Source organism: Diplotaxodon limnothrissa, linkage group LG10 (genome assembly GCF_057381915.1).
Source record: "Diplotaxodon limnothrissa isolate DT_005_m linkage group LG10, D_limnothrissa_male_GT1.1, whole genome shotgun sequence".
Lineage (NCBI taxonomy): Eukaryota > Metazoa > Chordata > Actinopteri > Cichliformes > Cichlidae > Diplotaxodon > Diplotaxodon limnothrissa.
This window is the reverse complement of record NC_140605.1, coordinates 1,041,525-1,059,905: the sequence shown is the minus strand read 5'-3', so window position 1 is coordinate 1,059,905 and position 18,381 is coordinate 1,041,525. Positions and strand designations below refer to the sequence as shown.

Sequence of the window (18,381 nt, the reverse complement as noted above, 5' to 3'; positions counted from 1 at the left end):
ATTCTTACCGTTCAGCTGACTCCTCAGGACTTGCCTGACCCTCTGCAGGTACTTGGTGGTTGCAGCTTTCCTAGCGGCCTCTTCATGGTTCCCATTTGCCCGTGGGATCCCCAGGTACTTGAAGCTAACCTCTATGTCTGCAATGCTGCCTTCTGGTAGTTCGATCCCTTCAGTTCTGACTACCTTCCCTCTCTTCGTTACCATCCGACTACACTTCTCCAGTCCGAACATTATTCCGATGTCATTGCTGTATATCCTGGTGGTGTGGATCAGTGAATCGATGTCTCGTTCACTCTTGGCTTGTCGTCATCCACGTAGAGGAGGTGGCTTCCAGTTGCTCCATTTCGTAGCCAGTCTTATGAGGGGGAAACCAAATAACAGAACCTGAAAACAAGAACTCAGGAAGTACTGGCAAACTAGGAAGCTAGAAATACTAGGACAGAAACCAAAACAAACAGTCATACTCATAATAACATCAAAAGTAAAAGTACAGAAACCAAAAACACTGGGTCACCAACCCAGGACTGTGACAAATATATTCCCACAGAAAACTGCTGCTCTAAGCCTAATTTTAAGTAGAAGCAAGAGTTAAATCACCTGCTGAGTTAATCTTATCTGCCAATCTGGCTCTTTCAACACAAAGGCAAAGGAACATGTGAGAAAGAAGCAAAATTTAAATACAAGAAAGAATCTTATTTAAATCAAATCAGGGAACAAAACTGAAATACTTCACAGAAAACCAAGACCATAACTCATGGGATCATGTGTGCAGTCCTGATGCAAAGCATTGCACATTCCTCTTAGGACATTTTAGGAATGAGAAATGATTTATTTATTCCATATTAGACAAATTCTTTTGCTGAAGTAGGTGAAACAATGACGAAATAGTAATATATATACATATATGCAAATATTCTGGCTGTTCCCTTATGCATAAGAGTCCACCACAGCATGCAGCTCTGCATGTTTGATATGTGCTGAATCATGAACAATAATAATAATAATGTTTTTTTTCATGTTAATGGAAGAATTATGTGAATTATGTTTTTTCACTTCCTGAACTTTCTACATATATTCTACATTACAGTGATGTGTTTGATTTTATTTCTCAGCTGCATGTTCATTTGGTAACATTTGTATACAAAAAAGCAGGTAATATATCATCTAACAACTTTATGTTAAAAATGTCACTCATTGTAATCATAGTTGAATCAGCTCTGTTCGTAGCAGCATTTTGTTTTTCCTACTTTTGTTTTGGCAGATTTGTTGGTAGTTATTATGTCCAGTAATAACCACAGAGGGCGGCCACATTAGCTAAAATAATAGCTGAATGAGTATAGTATAGATTGACTCAGTTAATTGGTTTGAATTCTGATGGTGTCCTAATCCTCCTCTAGTTTATGCAGTGTTCTGTCAAATTAGTATCTTGTGAGCGAGATCCATCATCTGTTTTTGTCTTAATATTACATAAATAATACTACATAATAACAATTCATAGCTAAATAATACTTATCTTAATGAATAAACATAAATTATGTAATAAAAAATAACTAAATGATTCTACATGAAAAGTTAAAGGTATTGCTGTTAGAAGCAGGATGGTATAAAGAGGTTTTATTTTTAGGCTTAGACTATTTGAGCTTCTAATTGGAGACAGTCTGACCAGCGTATGATCACTTCATCTACTTATCGTTGCCAGATCTTGCATAACTCTTACAACTGCATCCTGTTACTGTTGTGCAGTTACCAGCTAGTCAACACTTCAAAAACCTCCATATTATATTATTATTTCACAATATACATACACAGTGTTCTTTGTTGCATGTGTATACTTCAGCTAGGCATTTCTAAGAACAACACCAGTCATTATCAGAGCTGAGTGGCTTATGCACCTGTTTGTTGTTCCCAGCAGAGGGAGCACAGCAGCTCAGAGCCCAGTGGGAGAGCGCAAGCAGAGTGCAGTGCAAACACCCCTGAGGTGAGTTTCTGTATGTTTGCAGTGTAGCAGTAGTGTATGGCTTGCAGTAGATTAGTGGGATCTTGTGTACATCACAACAAGTGCCTTGTGCCTCTGCTAGCAGCATCCATTTTAGTTGATTTAGTTCTGCGTTCAAACTTGTACACTCATCAACAGTCATAGCATGGCAGAACACTGCAGCCCAGCACAGCACTTGGTTCCTTAAGAAGCAGCTGGAGGAATCTGGTGCTGCATAATCCCAGTAACAGTAAGCTCGAAATGTAAACAAGATTAGTGCTTGGCACCAGAATAACAACTGCTGTGGTAATAATATGTTAGTGGTACAAACTGGGCTGGAACGACGTTAGCCAAGCTTTTTGTTAGGGTCTCAGAGCAGGGACTGGCCTGTCTGAAGATGACAGTGTTAGTTTGCTAAGCAGTACTAACTGAACATGATTAAGAACCTGAGAGTTTATTTGTTTGAATGGAAATTAAATCTTTCCTGTGCAAATTAGGCTCTCTGACATGATCATAGTATGACAGAGTATGATCAGAGAGTCTGATTTAAGAAACTAAATGTCTGTAAAACGTCCAGTTTTAAATCAATGGGACAGCAATACTGTTCACTCCGTGTTTGTCTGTATCGATCCGTAGTTTTGTACTCATAACATAAATCTTAGTGAATTTCATTCTCCTTTATTCATTGTAAATTAAAATGGAGCCAAGTAGAAGTTGTCTATAGCCATCGAGACTACAGTCATGAAACCCATTATTGCATTTCAGAAGAAAATGTTTTGTGTTCATTTGTATAGGACATGCAAAGTGTACAGTGGATTCTTCAGTAAATCCGTCATGCAAATAGCTTGCACTGTCAGTGTTGTTGCATACAACAAGTGGCAGCTCTAACAAAGGAGGTTAAAGCATTCCTGTAATGCAATAAGTCAAAGCTACCTGAGCCACATCGCCTGAAAAGATTAGCTCTGTCTGGCAAATTCTGGCAAAGACAGTTTGTGCTTGCAAATGTCTTCAGTAAGAGCAAGAAGCAACTGGGACTGGAGGGGTGCTGCTTCAAACACTAATGAAGGCAGTAATCAAGGTCAAAATCTGCAACACGCCTCTTCTGCAGCATGACTCCAGCAAACAGGTACCGTGACAGCTGATGTGGAGGAAATGAGCAGTTCAGGTTCTCATAAGTGGGAGATGGATCACATGGGAAGGGTTAAAGGTCTGTGTTATAGTGCTAGACTGACTAGAACGGACTAGAACTACACTTTCTTCCGCACAGTTATATAGTACGATAGATGCTGAGTTAGTAATGATGTACGTGTAACCATGGGAGCTTACCACCATCGTAACCAGCACAAAAGATTCGAATACAAACAACAAAAGAAAATATACAGAAATTTGGAGTTTATGACAAAGAAAAATTAACTGATGAAAATAACTTTGATGTGTGAGTTTGTCTGTGTTTTTTCAGCAGTGTGAGCATGTCTTATTGTGCTCTAATTGTTGCCTAGACTGAACACTTGCATGCTCCAACACAGCATGCTGCTTCTTTGGATTATAGCTTAATGCCGTTGCTGCTGCCTGTTGGAGGATACTGATCTGATAACAACACATCCTTTAAGTCCTGAAGGTTGTGAGGTGGGACCTCCATGAATCGAATTTATTTGTGCAGCAAATACAACAGATGTTTGATTAGACTGTTTTATATAACCAGTTATGGTCCTCAAACCATTCCTGACCCTTTTTAGCAGTTTGAGCTACAGTAGCTTGTCTGTTGGATCAGGTCAGATGGACCAGCCTTCGGTCACCACGTGAATCAGTGAGACTTGGCCTCTCATGACCCTGTCACTAATTCCTCACTGTTCCTTCCTTAGAACACTAAATAGATGCATCCATCAATATGAATGTGTGTGAATGGTAGTTAGGAATTATTTAAAAGCGTACAAAAAAGTGCTTGTGTGACTGACTGTGAATGGGTGAATGTGGCATGTTGTATAAAGCACTTTGAGTGCTCCAGAATTGTAGAAAAGTGCTATATATAAGATAATATATAATATATAAGCAGAGGCGTCACACAATACACAGAATGTGAACCTGACAGCGGACTACAGCAACCTCCTAAAGGAAGAGCCATGACGTGATCCTCGCCTAGTGGCTGAAGAACCTCGTGGCACTCTATGATCACCTGGCAGCACAAATAAATTGCTAAGAAAAGGCAGATTAATCAAGATCATGAAGGATCCCCACAACAGTACAGTGAATGAGCACAACAGCGATCAGGGAGTTCTAGTTTCAGAGAGATGAGCAGCTGCTGGCTAACAATCCAGACACAGTGGTGGTTGCAAGGATCTGAAGACCGCCGTCGTGATAATGTGGCAATCCCAGCAGTCAGGATGTTACAACCTGCCTCAAAAGCCACAACATAAAAGTGGAGACTGACACAAGAGTTATAAGAAGCATAGGTTATATTTTTAATTACAGCAAAACTAAATGCTCTTAAATGACATGTTAAAGCAAACATGGATGCCCCTACATGAGGATCACAAGTTGCTGCACTGAACACAGAAAAGTAATATGTGACCAACAAAAAGAGGATACAGCAGCCACAAACCAAAAGAAATACCACAACGCAAACCACAAGTAGCAACCAATATTTCCAACTAAGTGATCTGTTTGTGTAGTCACAAAGTGAATTATCAAGTAGTCCTAGATGTTGTGGACTATGTAGCTAGCTGCTGGAACGTAATATTTTCACAAGATAACATGAGATTAAAAGAGCGGGTCTACATGCAATGATGCTAGCGCTAGCCATGCTAGCATGCTACCTCCAACAGATAGTCAGACTGAGTCCACAGGTGATGACTCAGAGTCAGTTTTTTACATATCCATGTTAGAAAAAGCGGGAATAGCAAGGCTAAATGCCTTTTTAGAGTGTGTGCTTGTACAAAGGGCAGTGCAAAGTTTTCAGCGTAAACAGCAGTGTTGTTCAATTCAAACAGTTAGCTACGTCTTCCCCTCCGTGAATCGCTAACCAATCAGTGAGCTCCTTATATTGCAGCAGACTGCATTACTTTTTCTCCAAGGACCCAAAAACAAAGCAAAACAAAACACGGAAATGGTAATGGGCATAGGTAATCTGATAGTTTACAGCTAATTCTGTAGCTAATCCCAAAGATAATGCATTTGCTAATATGATCGCTATGAACTGACAGGAAAGGTAAATGCAGTGAGTAAATGGTTTTGAAAATGAGGAGTGGAATCAATTTTAAATGTCAGAAATAAATCTTGATTTTTGAATCTTTTTATTTCTCTTTTTAAAATTGCATTTTAAAAAAGATTGATTGAATGATTTCAAAATGTATTTTGGTTTTTATAAAGAGTTAAATTTTTTGTGAAAATATAAGCTTCTTTAGTTAATGTTTTTATTCATTTATTTTATTATTCATATTATTGTCTGTGTAGATACTGTGCTGGAGTGGACAGGGGGTGAAGGGTAGATTGGGAGAAAAAAAGTGGAGGAATAGAAGAAGAAAAAGGACAGAAAAAAGAGAGAAAAGAATGGGCGTTTGGGGAATAACAAGAGGAGAGGCGTGTAAGATTGTACCTATGCTTGCTGGTCCCAACCCTCGATAGTCACGTTTTGGGGGGTTTAGCAATCTTGGGGGGTTTACGAAGGATAATCTTTACGTTTATCCTTCGTACTCTATATTCCAATGATTGTTTTACTCTGTGTTGTTGTTGCTGTTGTCCTTGTCCTGGATATGTCTTCCATAGTTGCTATTTTGTTTTCTCAATAATAAAAAACAAACAAACAAACAAACAAACAAACAAACAAACAAAAAAGAAAGGAGAAAAAAGCTAATTATTCACTGGTTGTTTAAGAAAAAGGCATTGTTGCTTTCTCCTTAAACATTTCTCTCTGGGACTTTTCCCACTGACTATATTTTTAGAGATTTTTGGGAGGGGGGTTTAGAAAGACTCACCACACACCCAATGCTGCATTAGAGTCGCATTAGAATTTCTTGACATTCTGACTGAAAGAGTAATAAAAATTCTATCATCTCGTTTCACAAGCAACTCCCTAACGTTATCTAATACGAGTTTGTATGAATATATGAGGACATAGAGAGAAAAGATGAAAACCAACTGTGCAAATCAAAAACACGCCAACAGCATTGTTGTCATGTTTGACTTTTGGCCACAGAAAAAGAAGGCTGCAAAGCTTAGATGCATGAAAAAGAAACACAAATTTCTTTTTCATGCATTTATAGAATCTTAGGCAAGACTGAACTGCACTGCAAGTTCTGTACCGAGTTCTTCTTCATATAACTGGATGTTTCATTAAGTAATTTCAGTTGAAAATTGTCAGAGGTTAGTTCCCCAGACCTCATCCACCTGGGAGTGTTTAAATAAAGGACTTAATACATAGCTCAACAATAGTTGATAAAGTATCGCATAAAGTATGTTCCAGTCACTTTGTAATTGAGAATAAGAGTGCACATCTGCAGACAAATAGTTAAATCTGTGATTCTGGATTGCATTAAAATGTGCCACTGACAATGCTTGGTGCCTGCATCCACTGCAGTATTGCACTGAGCACATATTTGGATCAGTTTTCAAACTCTATCAAAGATGAAAAGTCAAAAGTTGATTTTTTTAAAAAAATTTGCTATGTTTTGATTAGTGGTGGCGGATGTGTTTAGTGGTGGTGCTTGTCACTACCCGATCCATACCGGAAACCCGATCGGTACCCCGCATGCGCAAATCTTACGTCACTTCCTCTCTTTGCCAACATTGCGACATTCAATATATTTGAATGATACGGTTAGCGCCCAGTTTGCTCCTAGCATTTCTCAGCAGCTCTGCCTCCTTTTCGACTACCGGGACATTTAAACAATGGATAATCCATATCCGCAAAAAATTTTGCTGTTCTCCTCAACAGAGAGCGTTCCCCGATTGAACAACAGCGCCGTAAAATAAGAAGAATGGTGCCTAATGACAGAGTTAATAATACAGACATTATAATATGTCACGCGAAGATTCAGCAGCCAGATGAAGTGTTTACTGGCAACTGACAGTGATAGCGGACATCATCATCACTTTTCCAACAATCCTCTCCACACAGACGAGCATAAACACACTCGACTATCACTAAATCAAATTTAACACACGTTTGTAATGACGCTAATTCAGTTTACAATAGGGTTCATTCGCTCAGTCAGCAGGTGGCGGTATCCTCGTACACTGGGGGGTACACTGCCATTAAACGAACAGAAGAAGAAGAAAACCCCTGCACATGCGCGGTACGGATCGGGTAGACCCGATTTGTACGGTCCGACTTTGCACATGCGCAGTAAGGATCGGGAGTCCCGATCTGTCACTATCTTTTTACTTTTTTGTTTTTGTCTACATTATATTAAATGTTTCATTATCGGAAACATTTTAAGAGATACTTGTTATTCTTAACATCTTAACAGATACTCTGACCTGTAACTATCGTAAAATGCTTCGACCGGAAGTAGACACCTTTCGCGCATGCGGGGTACCGATCGGGTTTCCGGTACGGATCGGGTAGTGACACTTGGTGTTCACTCTCTCCGAGTATCACTTCCTGTTCCTGTTCTAACACAGTGGTGCCTTTGTGTCACTTTTCTGCGTAGCAGTTTAATTAAAAACTTATAGATAACTTCTTATTTCATAGTGTAATCTTCACATGCTTCATCTAAAGCACACTCGCTAATTTATTGTTACAGTATTCACTCACTGTGTCTTTAGGGTTTCACTAGCTTAGCTTAGCTCATAGCTGACTCGCTAGCAGCATTGCCTCTTCATCTGTCCCTCCTGCACTTTCCTGCTCATTGTGTCAGATTTTCAGTTACTCCTCGGCCTCTTTTAGCAGTAATGATACTTGTAAAAGATGCAGCCTATTTTCAGGTCTGGAGGCCAGGATCACTGAATTGGAGACTCGACTTCACACCCTTGCAATAACCCATAGCTAACCAGGCCCCTGTAGCCGGTGTAGCCAAAGATAGCATAGGCCCTGCTAACAGGATGGCTGACAGTGAGGTGGAAGCATAGTCAAAAGTTACAGTAATTTTAAAAAATGTCGGAAAACCCTGTCAGTGACGAGTTAGGGTTTAAAGGGCCTTGGTACACCACCAACCTTTTTATGTATCTGAGACATGTGAAGCTGAAAACCTCAGCAACCAAAGTCAGTTGTCTTCCCGTGTCCTTCAACGCACATATTAAACAAATATGTAAGACTGCTTTCTTCCATTTGTGCAACATCTCTAAAGTTAGAAATATCCTGTCTCAGAGTGACGCTGAAAAACTAGTTCATGCATTTATTACTTCCAGGCTGGACGACTGTAATTCATTATTATCAGGAAGTCGTAAAAACTCCCTGAAAAGCCTTCAGCTAATCCAAAATGCTGCAGCAAGAGTCCTGAGAGGGACTAGAAAGAGAGAGCAGATTTCTCCTGTATTGGCTTCCTGTTAAATCCAGAATTCAAAATCCTGCTCCTCACATACAAGGTCTTAAATAATCAGGCCCCATCTTATCTTAATGACCTTGTAGTACCATATCACCCTATTAGAGCACTTCACTCTCCGCCTTGAGGCGACTGATGCTGATGTTGAATTGAATTGATTATAGCGGAGATGCTGACAGATTTTTCATTTGTTTTACCTAAAGCCAAGTGGGAAACATTTTAAACATGTAATTCCTAACATTAAAGATCCATAAAGTTCTTTTGCTTAGAAACTAGTGAGTGGAAGGGTGAGTGCTGTGCTGCCACTGGATGCAGATTAAATTGAAGCCAGTGTGTTACTGAGTTCCAGCAGTCTGCCTCAGCAGACAGCCAATGAAAAAGAGAGCAAGGGGAACCTTTACCATTACCAGAGCTGACGCTCCTGTCCTTCCTGCCCTTGCTTTCTCTCACCGTATAGCACTGTTCTGTTGTGCAGCCTAGAGACGAGCAGAGAATGGACTCAAACGAGGAGGCAGAGGGTGAATGAGAGGGAGAGAATCTGAGGAAGAATTTGGGGTTGGTGTGTGGAGCTACTGTTTTGTGTGCGTGTTAGACGATGACGTGCGCTGTGCTCTGAGATGGCGTAAAGAATTCTGATTGCCTTCAGCGGTGTGGAGGAGGCATCTCAATCCTTGAGAGGGGCCCACATGCAGTAATGTCTGTCCGCTGTGGTTTCTCTCCTTTGCAAAGGAGAGCGTGTGCATGTTTTCTTCCTCTTTCCTCCCCCTCTCGTTCTCTGGTAATCCTTACCTCCTCGGTTCTTCATACTGGCATCTTTTTCCGTCTTCCCACATTTTTCCTTCAGGGATGAGATAAGTGGTGATGAATCTGACAATATATTGAGAGCTCCTTTTTTGTCTGATGAACATGGATTGTCTTTGCATTGTCACAACCAAGGTAAGAGACATGATTCACTGGACTTGAGAATAGTCACTGTACGGGAATGAGGGATGAGGTAAAGCAGGGGAAAACGCTGTTTGTGTGTTGGTTGTTTCTGGATGAATATAGATGTTTGCTATCCCTCCCTCCTGGTTGTCTTCATTCCCATGTCACTCTAAAGTAAAAAGTTGTATAAATTCATTTTCATTGCTGCTGCTGGACATTTCTGTTTACCTGTTCTGGTTCACGTCTTTCAGTCAGCAACACTATAAAAAGCTCAGATATGGCAACAGAAGCTGTTTTGAACTTGTGGCTCTGCTGCAGCCCAGTGCTCACACAACGTGAGTAATGCCAACACTGCAAGAAAAAGGTTGTTTCACTGTAACGCAGAAGTCTTTGTGCACACCTGGAACATTTTATTTTAGAAAATGTTTAAGTTACTGTGCAAACGATCATTGCATCACTCAAAAGAGCAGTTCTTCAGTCCCTGTGACCACCATACTGTCATCATGTTTATTAGATTTCCTTTCTAAGTTATTGTTTCCTTGGTATACATAATCCTTACCTCTTTCCTGTTTATGATTCAAAATTAATTCAAAGTATCTCATCATGACACTTGTAACATCACAAAGCACCGTGAATGAAGAACATCAGACAGGGATCATCGGTGGTTGAGGATAGGACCGCAATGGATAACTTCAGATGCTGCAGTGACTCTACGCGGCTCATAGCGTTAAAAACATTTTAATAAATGGTCTGCCATCACTATGTCAGAAGTTTAATTTTTGTTCATGTTGGATAATCTTTCTTTACATTTGGGTATTAAGAATATATTTAATTACCAGAAAAAGTATTTCCACTGGCATTAGTTCCAAGTTTGTAACATCTGGTATTGTGGCGTCCCTGGTTGCAGCCATTGGCCCCTGTTTTAATAGTCACGAGTCAAAGTGAAACTCTCTTTGAATATCACCTTTATTTTCATCTAATCTAAAACTGTATGATCTTTACGGACATAGGACAGTGCAGAGAAGACAGAAGCTGGGAGAGGGTGCACAGTAAATGGCCGGTGGGTTTGAACCCAGGTCTCTGCCCTATCACATCTGTATTTATAACCTAACTATGTGGGACAATATTACAATGTTAACCACCTTGAGGCGACTATTGTTGTGATCTCATCCTGCATAAATAAAAATTGAATTTAATGAAGTTGACATTTGTTTCTCTTTTGTGTATTAAAATTACAGCAAAAATCATTTCTAAACCTTTTTTTTTAGGAAATATCACCAAACTTTTGAAGTTTCATAAACTGATGACCACAGAATCACATTTGTAGCTCTTCTCAAATGAATTAAACTACATTTCTCTGGAATCACCTGCAGGTTATATTCAAAGTATGTAAGTATGACCTATGGTTAACCAGCTCTCTGGTCGGTGTGTTAGCTGTTGAAGTTATTTTAGCACTAATGGTACTCACTGCAAATGCAGCTTAGCTCAGTGCATTGTACACCGAACTGTTATAATCTTATAATTAGATTCACCACAGTAGCTGGTGTGGATATAGTAACTTAGCTTTAGTTAGCTGGGCTCTAACCCGAGCTGCCAGGACACCAGGCTGGCTGTGAGGGTCCCATTATAATTCAGTTTAATTTAATTTTGTTTATATAGTTCCAAATATTCGTCAACATGTGTTATATTGCAAGGTAAAGGCCCTACAATAATACAGAGAACCACAACAATTAAATGACTCCCTGTGAGGAAGCACTTGGTGACAGTGGGAAGGAAAATCTCTTTAAGAGACGAAACCTCTGGCAGGATTAGGCTCAGGAAGGGGAAGCCATCTACCACAGTTGTTTGGGGGTGAGGGGAGGGAGACACTGTGGAAGATAGCCAGAGACTAAGAATAACTGATGATTTAAATGCATAGTGGTTTAGAAACACTATTTTTACTCACTGTGTTTATAAAGGTGAATAAAGAAAGAACATTCAGCGCATTGTGTGAATCCCCGAGCACACTAGACCTACTGAAGCATTCAGGGTCACCTGATCCAGTCCTAGCTACAGATACAGCCACTTACAATAACCACCTGGATCCTGACAGGACCGTGGCAGATCCTTAGCCGCTCCGCAGCTGGTTCTTAACCAAATCTTAGCTGGCTGGGAGAGGTAGTTCTAAGTGGCTGTATCTGTCTGTGCTTTAGCAAAGATCTCTAAAAATCTTCCCATTAATACAGAACATTGCAGCGAGAGTAGTGACAGGGACCAGAAAGAGAGCAGATTTTCCCCCTTTTAGCTTTGCTTCATCCATCACTCTAACCCTGTAAAATCCTGCTCCTCACATACAAGGTCTTAAATAATCAGGCCCCATCTTATCTTAATGACCTTGTAGTACCATATCACCCTATTAGAGCACTTTGCTCTCGCTCTGCAGGCCTACTTGTTGTTCCTAGAGTATTTAAAAGTAGAATGGGAGGCAGAGCCTTCAGTTTTCAGGCCCCTCTTCTGTGGAACCAGCTTCCAGTTTGGATTCAGGAGACAGACACTATCTCTACTTTCAAGATTAGGCTTCAAACTTTCCTTTTTGACAACTCTTTATTGTTAGGGCTGAATCAGGTGACCCTGAACCATCTTTAAATGATGCTGCTAAAAGGCTTCCACTGCTGGCAGCTTCCAGTGACTGTTTCTTTTTGACTAATCCCTTCACTCTTTGTTTTAAAACACCACTACTGTTAATTAGTAACTTCAACTCTTGCCTTGCCTCCTATTGTTCACCTTTTGTCCTGTCTTTTTTTGCTCTCCTCCTCTTTCCCCTCACCCTCAACTGATTGCAGAGGATGGTTGCCCCTCCATGATCCTGGTTCTGCTGGAGAACCAGAACTCTGTGTGTGTGTGTGCGTGTCATCATACAAAGATGCAGTGTGGTACCAGGCAGGGGTGCCTTTTATCCCCTTAATCTTTTTCAATGATAATTGACCCACTAACTATAGCAACAAGAACAGCAAGGGTTTGGTCAAAGGAAGTCAAAGGGAAGCTTTAGAACCCAAAATATGATTGTATGCTGACGATAAGCTTGTGTATATTTCTGACCCAGTGTCCAGCATTCAAGACCTTTTAATTTGACTGTTTGTCTTGTATTACAGTCAATTTCCATAAAACTGAATTAATGAAATTAGGGATTAAGATCCCAGACGGGCAACCTCTTCTAAAATTTTAGAGATTCTCTTTTTCTCTTGGTGTAAGAATTAATTTGGTGAAGATGTTTTTAATAATTAGAGTTATTGGAAGTGTGTTACAAAAATCATGGGATTGTCACTTTGCCCAGTATTATTACTGCTCTCCTAACATCAGAACAGTCCTATGCTGGATAAGAAACTGCAAAAGAGGCGCTGCTTTACTAAAGGATCAGTCAAACTGTTTTTGGAAACCTGGAAGCTTTCGTTTGTGTCAAATATGGAAGCAAAAGATACTAAGGTGCTTTTTTTTTCTTTGTGTGTCTAGTCAGCTTTTTGGTGAAAAAGAAAGATGCAGGGTTGATATGGTTATTGAATATGGAGCTGCCAGGGATAAAATTCATGAATGTTGTGAAGGAGGATACAAGGGATGGGGTGACATGGAGGCAGATCATCCACTGTGACAACCACTGCGGTGAGCAGCTGAAAGAAGCAGTTAGTGGTAGCGTCTCATCTAATATCTTGTTAAATTCTGTAAAGTGGTTGCAGTTTCATATCCCTGATGTTTGACAGCACGGCGGTGCGGTGATTAGCACTGTTACCTCACTACTAGAAGGTCCTGAGTTTGATTCCAACACCTGGCCAGGGTCTTTGGGTGTGGAGTTTGCATGTTCTCCCCGTGTTTGGTTGGGTTCTCTGCGGGTACTCTGGCTTCCTCCTACAGTCCAAAGGGGGGTTAGGTTCCTTGGTGTTCCCCCGGATAAGCTAGAGGAGGTGGCTGGGGAGAGGGAGGTCTGGGCTTCTCTGCTTAGGCTGCCGCCCCCGCGACCCGGCCCCGGATAAAGCGGAAGAAGATGGATGGATGGATCATTGCTCGGTAATTTGTCTTTGACCAATAAGCCCAGACTCGGTCACCTGGTTAAAGTGGCTGTTCAGATCTCAGGAAGGTCTCAGGTCCAGCTTGTGAACTTTGGTGCTGAGTAAGGAAACCTCTGTCATGTTATGTTCAGACCATCCTGTCTTTAGAGATTTTCTGGTCGTCAGCATGAAGTGCCTGCAGTGATGACCAAGAGAGATAGAGTGTCTATTATACCTGCTGCTATTATCATGCTTAATAACACTTTGTTGATGCTACTGATGAAACTTAGGCTGTTTTTTTCTCTGTGTGGACATACTGCAAATCAGCTTCTCATTGGGGACAACAGAGTCACTATTGACCATTGAACATACATATATATATATATATCAAGTTAAAGTGGGGGATACTGTCTACTTTACAGGGAATATAAAAACTTCAGAAAGGATTTGTGCTCTCAGTTGACAAAGTATCAAAACAAAATCAACCAGTTTAGACTTGAGAGAAAGAATTGCTGATGCTCAAAGTTATGACAATGTTTTCGAGTGTCCAGAAATGAAATGAGAAGTATCACAACACTGATACTTCACATGCATCTGATTCTCCAAAAGTCATTGCAAAACCTTTACTTGTCTAGATATACAAGATATCCAAACACAAACACATTAAGGATCCTTTAGAGCATCGTTGACTAATGCCTGGAACACCAGTGGTGCACTGGTCAACCAAAACAGCATCACTAGATAATCAAAGTGCCTGCATCTGCCGGGGAAGAGGATGGTTGAATGATTCCCGTAGTGAGTCTCTAATGCAGGTCTCCACTGGTTCTGTCTGGGTAGGAGAGGTGACCCTACCTGAGGCTAAGCAAGAAGTTAATAAACACACAGAAAAACTGTTGTACAGGACTACAAGCCGCGCCACAGCAATATAAATGCATTTGAAATGAATTGAATTGAACTGAATGAATTACATTATGTCTGAACACTGATAGGGCACAGGTTATCAGCATGCCAGAGGGATAATACATGAGTGCTGTCAGAGGGTAACACTGATGGTGGCTAATGATTGAATAATTATGACCATGTGACAAATTTGGACTTTACATGGATCACCTGGTTTCTGAGCAAAATCAACGCTGCGTTTGCTGTTTTGGGAATTTCGTCTTTTTTGTTTTTTCAATTTAGCATTTTTTGTGACTCATGGTTATTGAATATATTACCTCTCAGCTGTGTTAATATTGTATGCAGTACTGTGGAATAGACCTGACGGAGTGTAAAACAACCTGAAACATGCAGTATATAAGGTTTAACTCGTGGCGTATGCACTGCCAAAACTATTAAATATGAAACATATGTGCTTTCTGTGTAATGCACAGTTGCTTCAAAGAGATCTGAAGTACTATAAGCTACGTCTGCTGTTCTGTTGTAATGCTTTTGGGCATGATGAATATACTTTTGTAATTGAGTGAGAGGAAAATAGAGGGGAGGGGAAAAAATAAACAGATCCCTGGATGAACCTGTTTGATATGCTGTCATTGTTGCTGGGTTTGTTTGTTTTTTTCATATAAATTTTTGACCACATAAGAATAATACAGTGTATATATACCAAGTGTACCACTTTTAAAGTGCTTAAAAGATAAGTAGTCTTTGGGGATGAAAAGTAATTTTCCTGTCAGTGTGTATTAAGAATGGTAGCTCAGAAGCCTACATTGTAAAACTGTTAATTGCTAAATTAACTTATCCTGATTAACCTGTCAAAATCTTAAACATATTGTGCGTGCATTTATTAAATGGGTTTATTTATTATATAGTTGGGGGAAATTGGGATAAAAAGGCAAAAAATGACAACTTCTAGAACTGATGAGTCATTTTGATCCCTTTAGATACATAGATATACACAGTGATGGGAACAGCAGCGTTAAAAGTAACGGCATTACTAACACTGTTACTTTTTTCAGTAACCAGTAATCTAACTAATTACTGTTGCTATCATTACAACGCCGTTACTGTTGCTAACAAGAAAAAGTGGTGCGGACGTGCTGAGGCTGTCTTCAGCTTACCGGGAGGTAGGGGGGGCGAAACAATCGCACAAGTGCTGCTGATTGAGGAACAATAAAGTAGTCATGGTAAACCAATCACATGATCAATTTAAGATTCCATGGAACCAAGACGCTATGTCAACCCAAGACAAGGGTGAAGTTTTAGGAGTGATGATGCCAAGAGAGAGTGAAAGAAAGAGTGAGAGAGAGAGTTTTGAGTGAGTGTGTAGTGTATTGTGAAGTGAGTGTGTAGTGTAGTGGATAGTGTTGTTGTGTGTGTCAGAACAATGAGGCGACTGCTGAAGGTCACAGCTGCTGCCAAAAAGCCACCAAACAGTGTAAACGCTGTCTGCAGGTGGAAACAGGAGCAGCGACACACCTGCTGCTGTCAGGCCTGCAGGTATCAGCCTGTGATCTGCTTTTTTATCTTACAGTGGACAGAAATTATTTTTGGGAGGGGCACAAATAGATTGTGTGGCATCTTATTTGATGCAGAACAGCTGATTGTTCTGTAAATAGTTTCAGTGGTTATAAAATAACAGCTTGGCTGCATTTTAGGTAAATAGCTGCATATAACTTTGTTGTTTGTAAAACCTGTGCATAGGTTTATATTTGCATTTCAAGTTAAGAGAATGATTTTTAAACATGTTTGTGGTTGTTACAGTAAAAACATAACTTTTTCTACTCGGATTTTATATTTTGTGTCTGGTTTCAGATCAGCTGTGCTGATACAGTATGTCAAATGAAAAAATAACTGTAAATTCAGACGTGTGAGGTTGTGCTGAAAAGAACGGCACCAAACAAAACAAGGCAGGATAAATCGTTTTTAAAGGTGAAATGACAAGTAGTCAAAAACACCCTCGACCACAGAGGGTTGAACATTTTTTAAAGTAACGCAGTAGTTACTTTTCCTAGAATTTAGTTACTTTTATAATAACTCTGTTACTAACTCAGAGATACTTTTTTGAAGAAGTAACTATTTACTATTACTAATTACTTTTTCAAAGTAACTTGCCCAACACTGGGTATACAGTATACATGTATAATCCAAATTCCAAAGAAGTTGGGGCGTTGTGTAAAACATAAATAAAAACCAAATACAATCTTTTTCAACGTATATTCAAATGAATACACCACAAACACAAGACATCTAATGTTCAAACTGATAAATTTTGTTGTTGTTTTGCAAATCGTCACTCATTTTGAATTTGATGTCTGCAACACGTTCCAAGAAAGCTGGGACAGAGACAGCAAAAGACTGGGAAAGTTGAGGAATGTTCAAAACACACCTGTTTTCAACATTCTGCAGGTGAACAGGTTAATTGTAAACAGGTGTTTGTCATGATTCGGTATAAAGGTACTATCCCTAAAAGGCTCAGGTGTTCACAAGCAAGGATGGGATGACCACTTTGTGAACAACTGCGTGGGCAAATAGTCCAGCAGTTTAAGAACAATGTTTCTCAACGTACAATTGCAAGGAATCCAGGCGTTTCATCATATACTGTCCATAATATCATCAAAAGACTCCGAGCATCTGCAGAAATCGCTGCATGAAAGCGGGAAGGCCGAATACCAACACTGGATGCCCATGACCTTCGATACCTCAGGCAGCACTGCATTTTAAAACATCATTCTGTAAAGGATATTACCGCGTGGGCTCAGGAGTACTTCAGAAAACCATAAAAATTCTGTACATCAATAAATCATGTTCATTTTATTCTAATGATCTCTCCTTATTGAACTATAGTTGGCTGAAACAAAGGCAGAGGGAAGGGCGAAGGCATGTCAGGAAGCAGTGAAAGAGAAGAAAAGGTGTGGAGATGAATGTAGGGGCACTAAATGTCAGATTCTGATTGGTGAAGGAACTGTTGGCTGATATGCTGGAAAGAAGGAAGGCAAGTGTATTATGTGTAAACCCAAATAGAAGGGAAGCAAGGCCAGGAGTATTGGAGGTGGATTCAGACCATTGTATCATGGCATAGATAGGAACATAAATTTTAGGAGTCATTTCTTGGAGGAATATTGATGCCTAGGGGATGTTTAATGCTGTCGGTGAGTATGTCCCACATGTTGGATGTCAGGAGATAAAGAGAAATTTTGAAGTAAGTTGGAGAGAATGTCCCCAAGGGAGAGAGTGTGATTGGCGCACACTTTGATGGACAGGAAGGAAACAGAGGTGAGGTTATGGATCAAGTGATAAGTATGGTGTTAAGAAGAGAAATGGACAGATGTTTGTATAGTTTGCCGATAAGATGGAAATGGCTGTAGTGACCATGTCCTTAAAGAACACCTTCAACAGTTGTGCCTTGAACCAACTGTTGTTGTGATTTGGCGCTATATAGATCAAATTGAATTGAACACTTATATGAACTTGACTGACATCCCATTCTTAATCTGTAGGGGGTTAATACAATGTCAGCCCACCCTTTGCAGCCATACAACACGTTCTCATCCCAAAGTGTAACAAATTACGCCATGTGACACATTGTCGGTATGTTATGCTTTCAGCCTCCCAACACATCTCTATGTTACGCATTCAGAAATGTCAGGAAACATGAGAACTGTTTGGAATAAATCTACACATGTACATTTCGTTTTACTGTCATTAGGATTAATGTTAGGGTTGGGGCTGGAATACACAGTTGGAACGCGTGTTACCGCCGGGAGCGTCATTCTATTGGATTCCATCCACAATCCGGCGCGTATCATAGGGACGCGGAAGGGTACCTTTTGCGTTCCTATTGGACGCCTCGGGATGTGACAAATCGTTGGTATGTTACGTGTCGGGAATGAGAATGGTCTGAGCCGTAAGATCTTCATCTCTTTTGGGAAGGCTTTCCATAAGGTTTAGGAATATATTCATGGGAATATTTGACCATTTCCAGTAATAATGGATTGGATTTATATAGCGCTTTTCAAGGCACCCAAAGCGCTTTACAATGCCACTA

General features: G+C 40.2%; 1 protein-coding gene across 1 annotated transcript in view; it reads left to right on the top strand.

Annotated features, from left to right (window-relative positions):
* The window catches only part of dlg2 (discs, large homolog 2 (Drosophila)), a 173,947-nt gene that overhangs the window by 51,353 nt on the left and 104,213 nt on the right, over positions 1–18,381 (top strand). Inside the window, exon 4 of the mRNA XM_085364216.1 lies at positions 1,910–1,978. Within this exon, the coding sequence (XP_085220342.1) occupies positions 1,910–1,978 (69 nt within the window). The remainder of the gene's footprint in view (positions 1–1,909; positions 1,979–18,381) is intronic.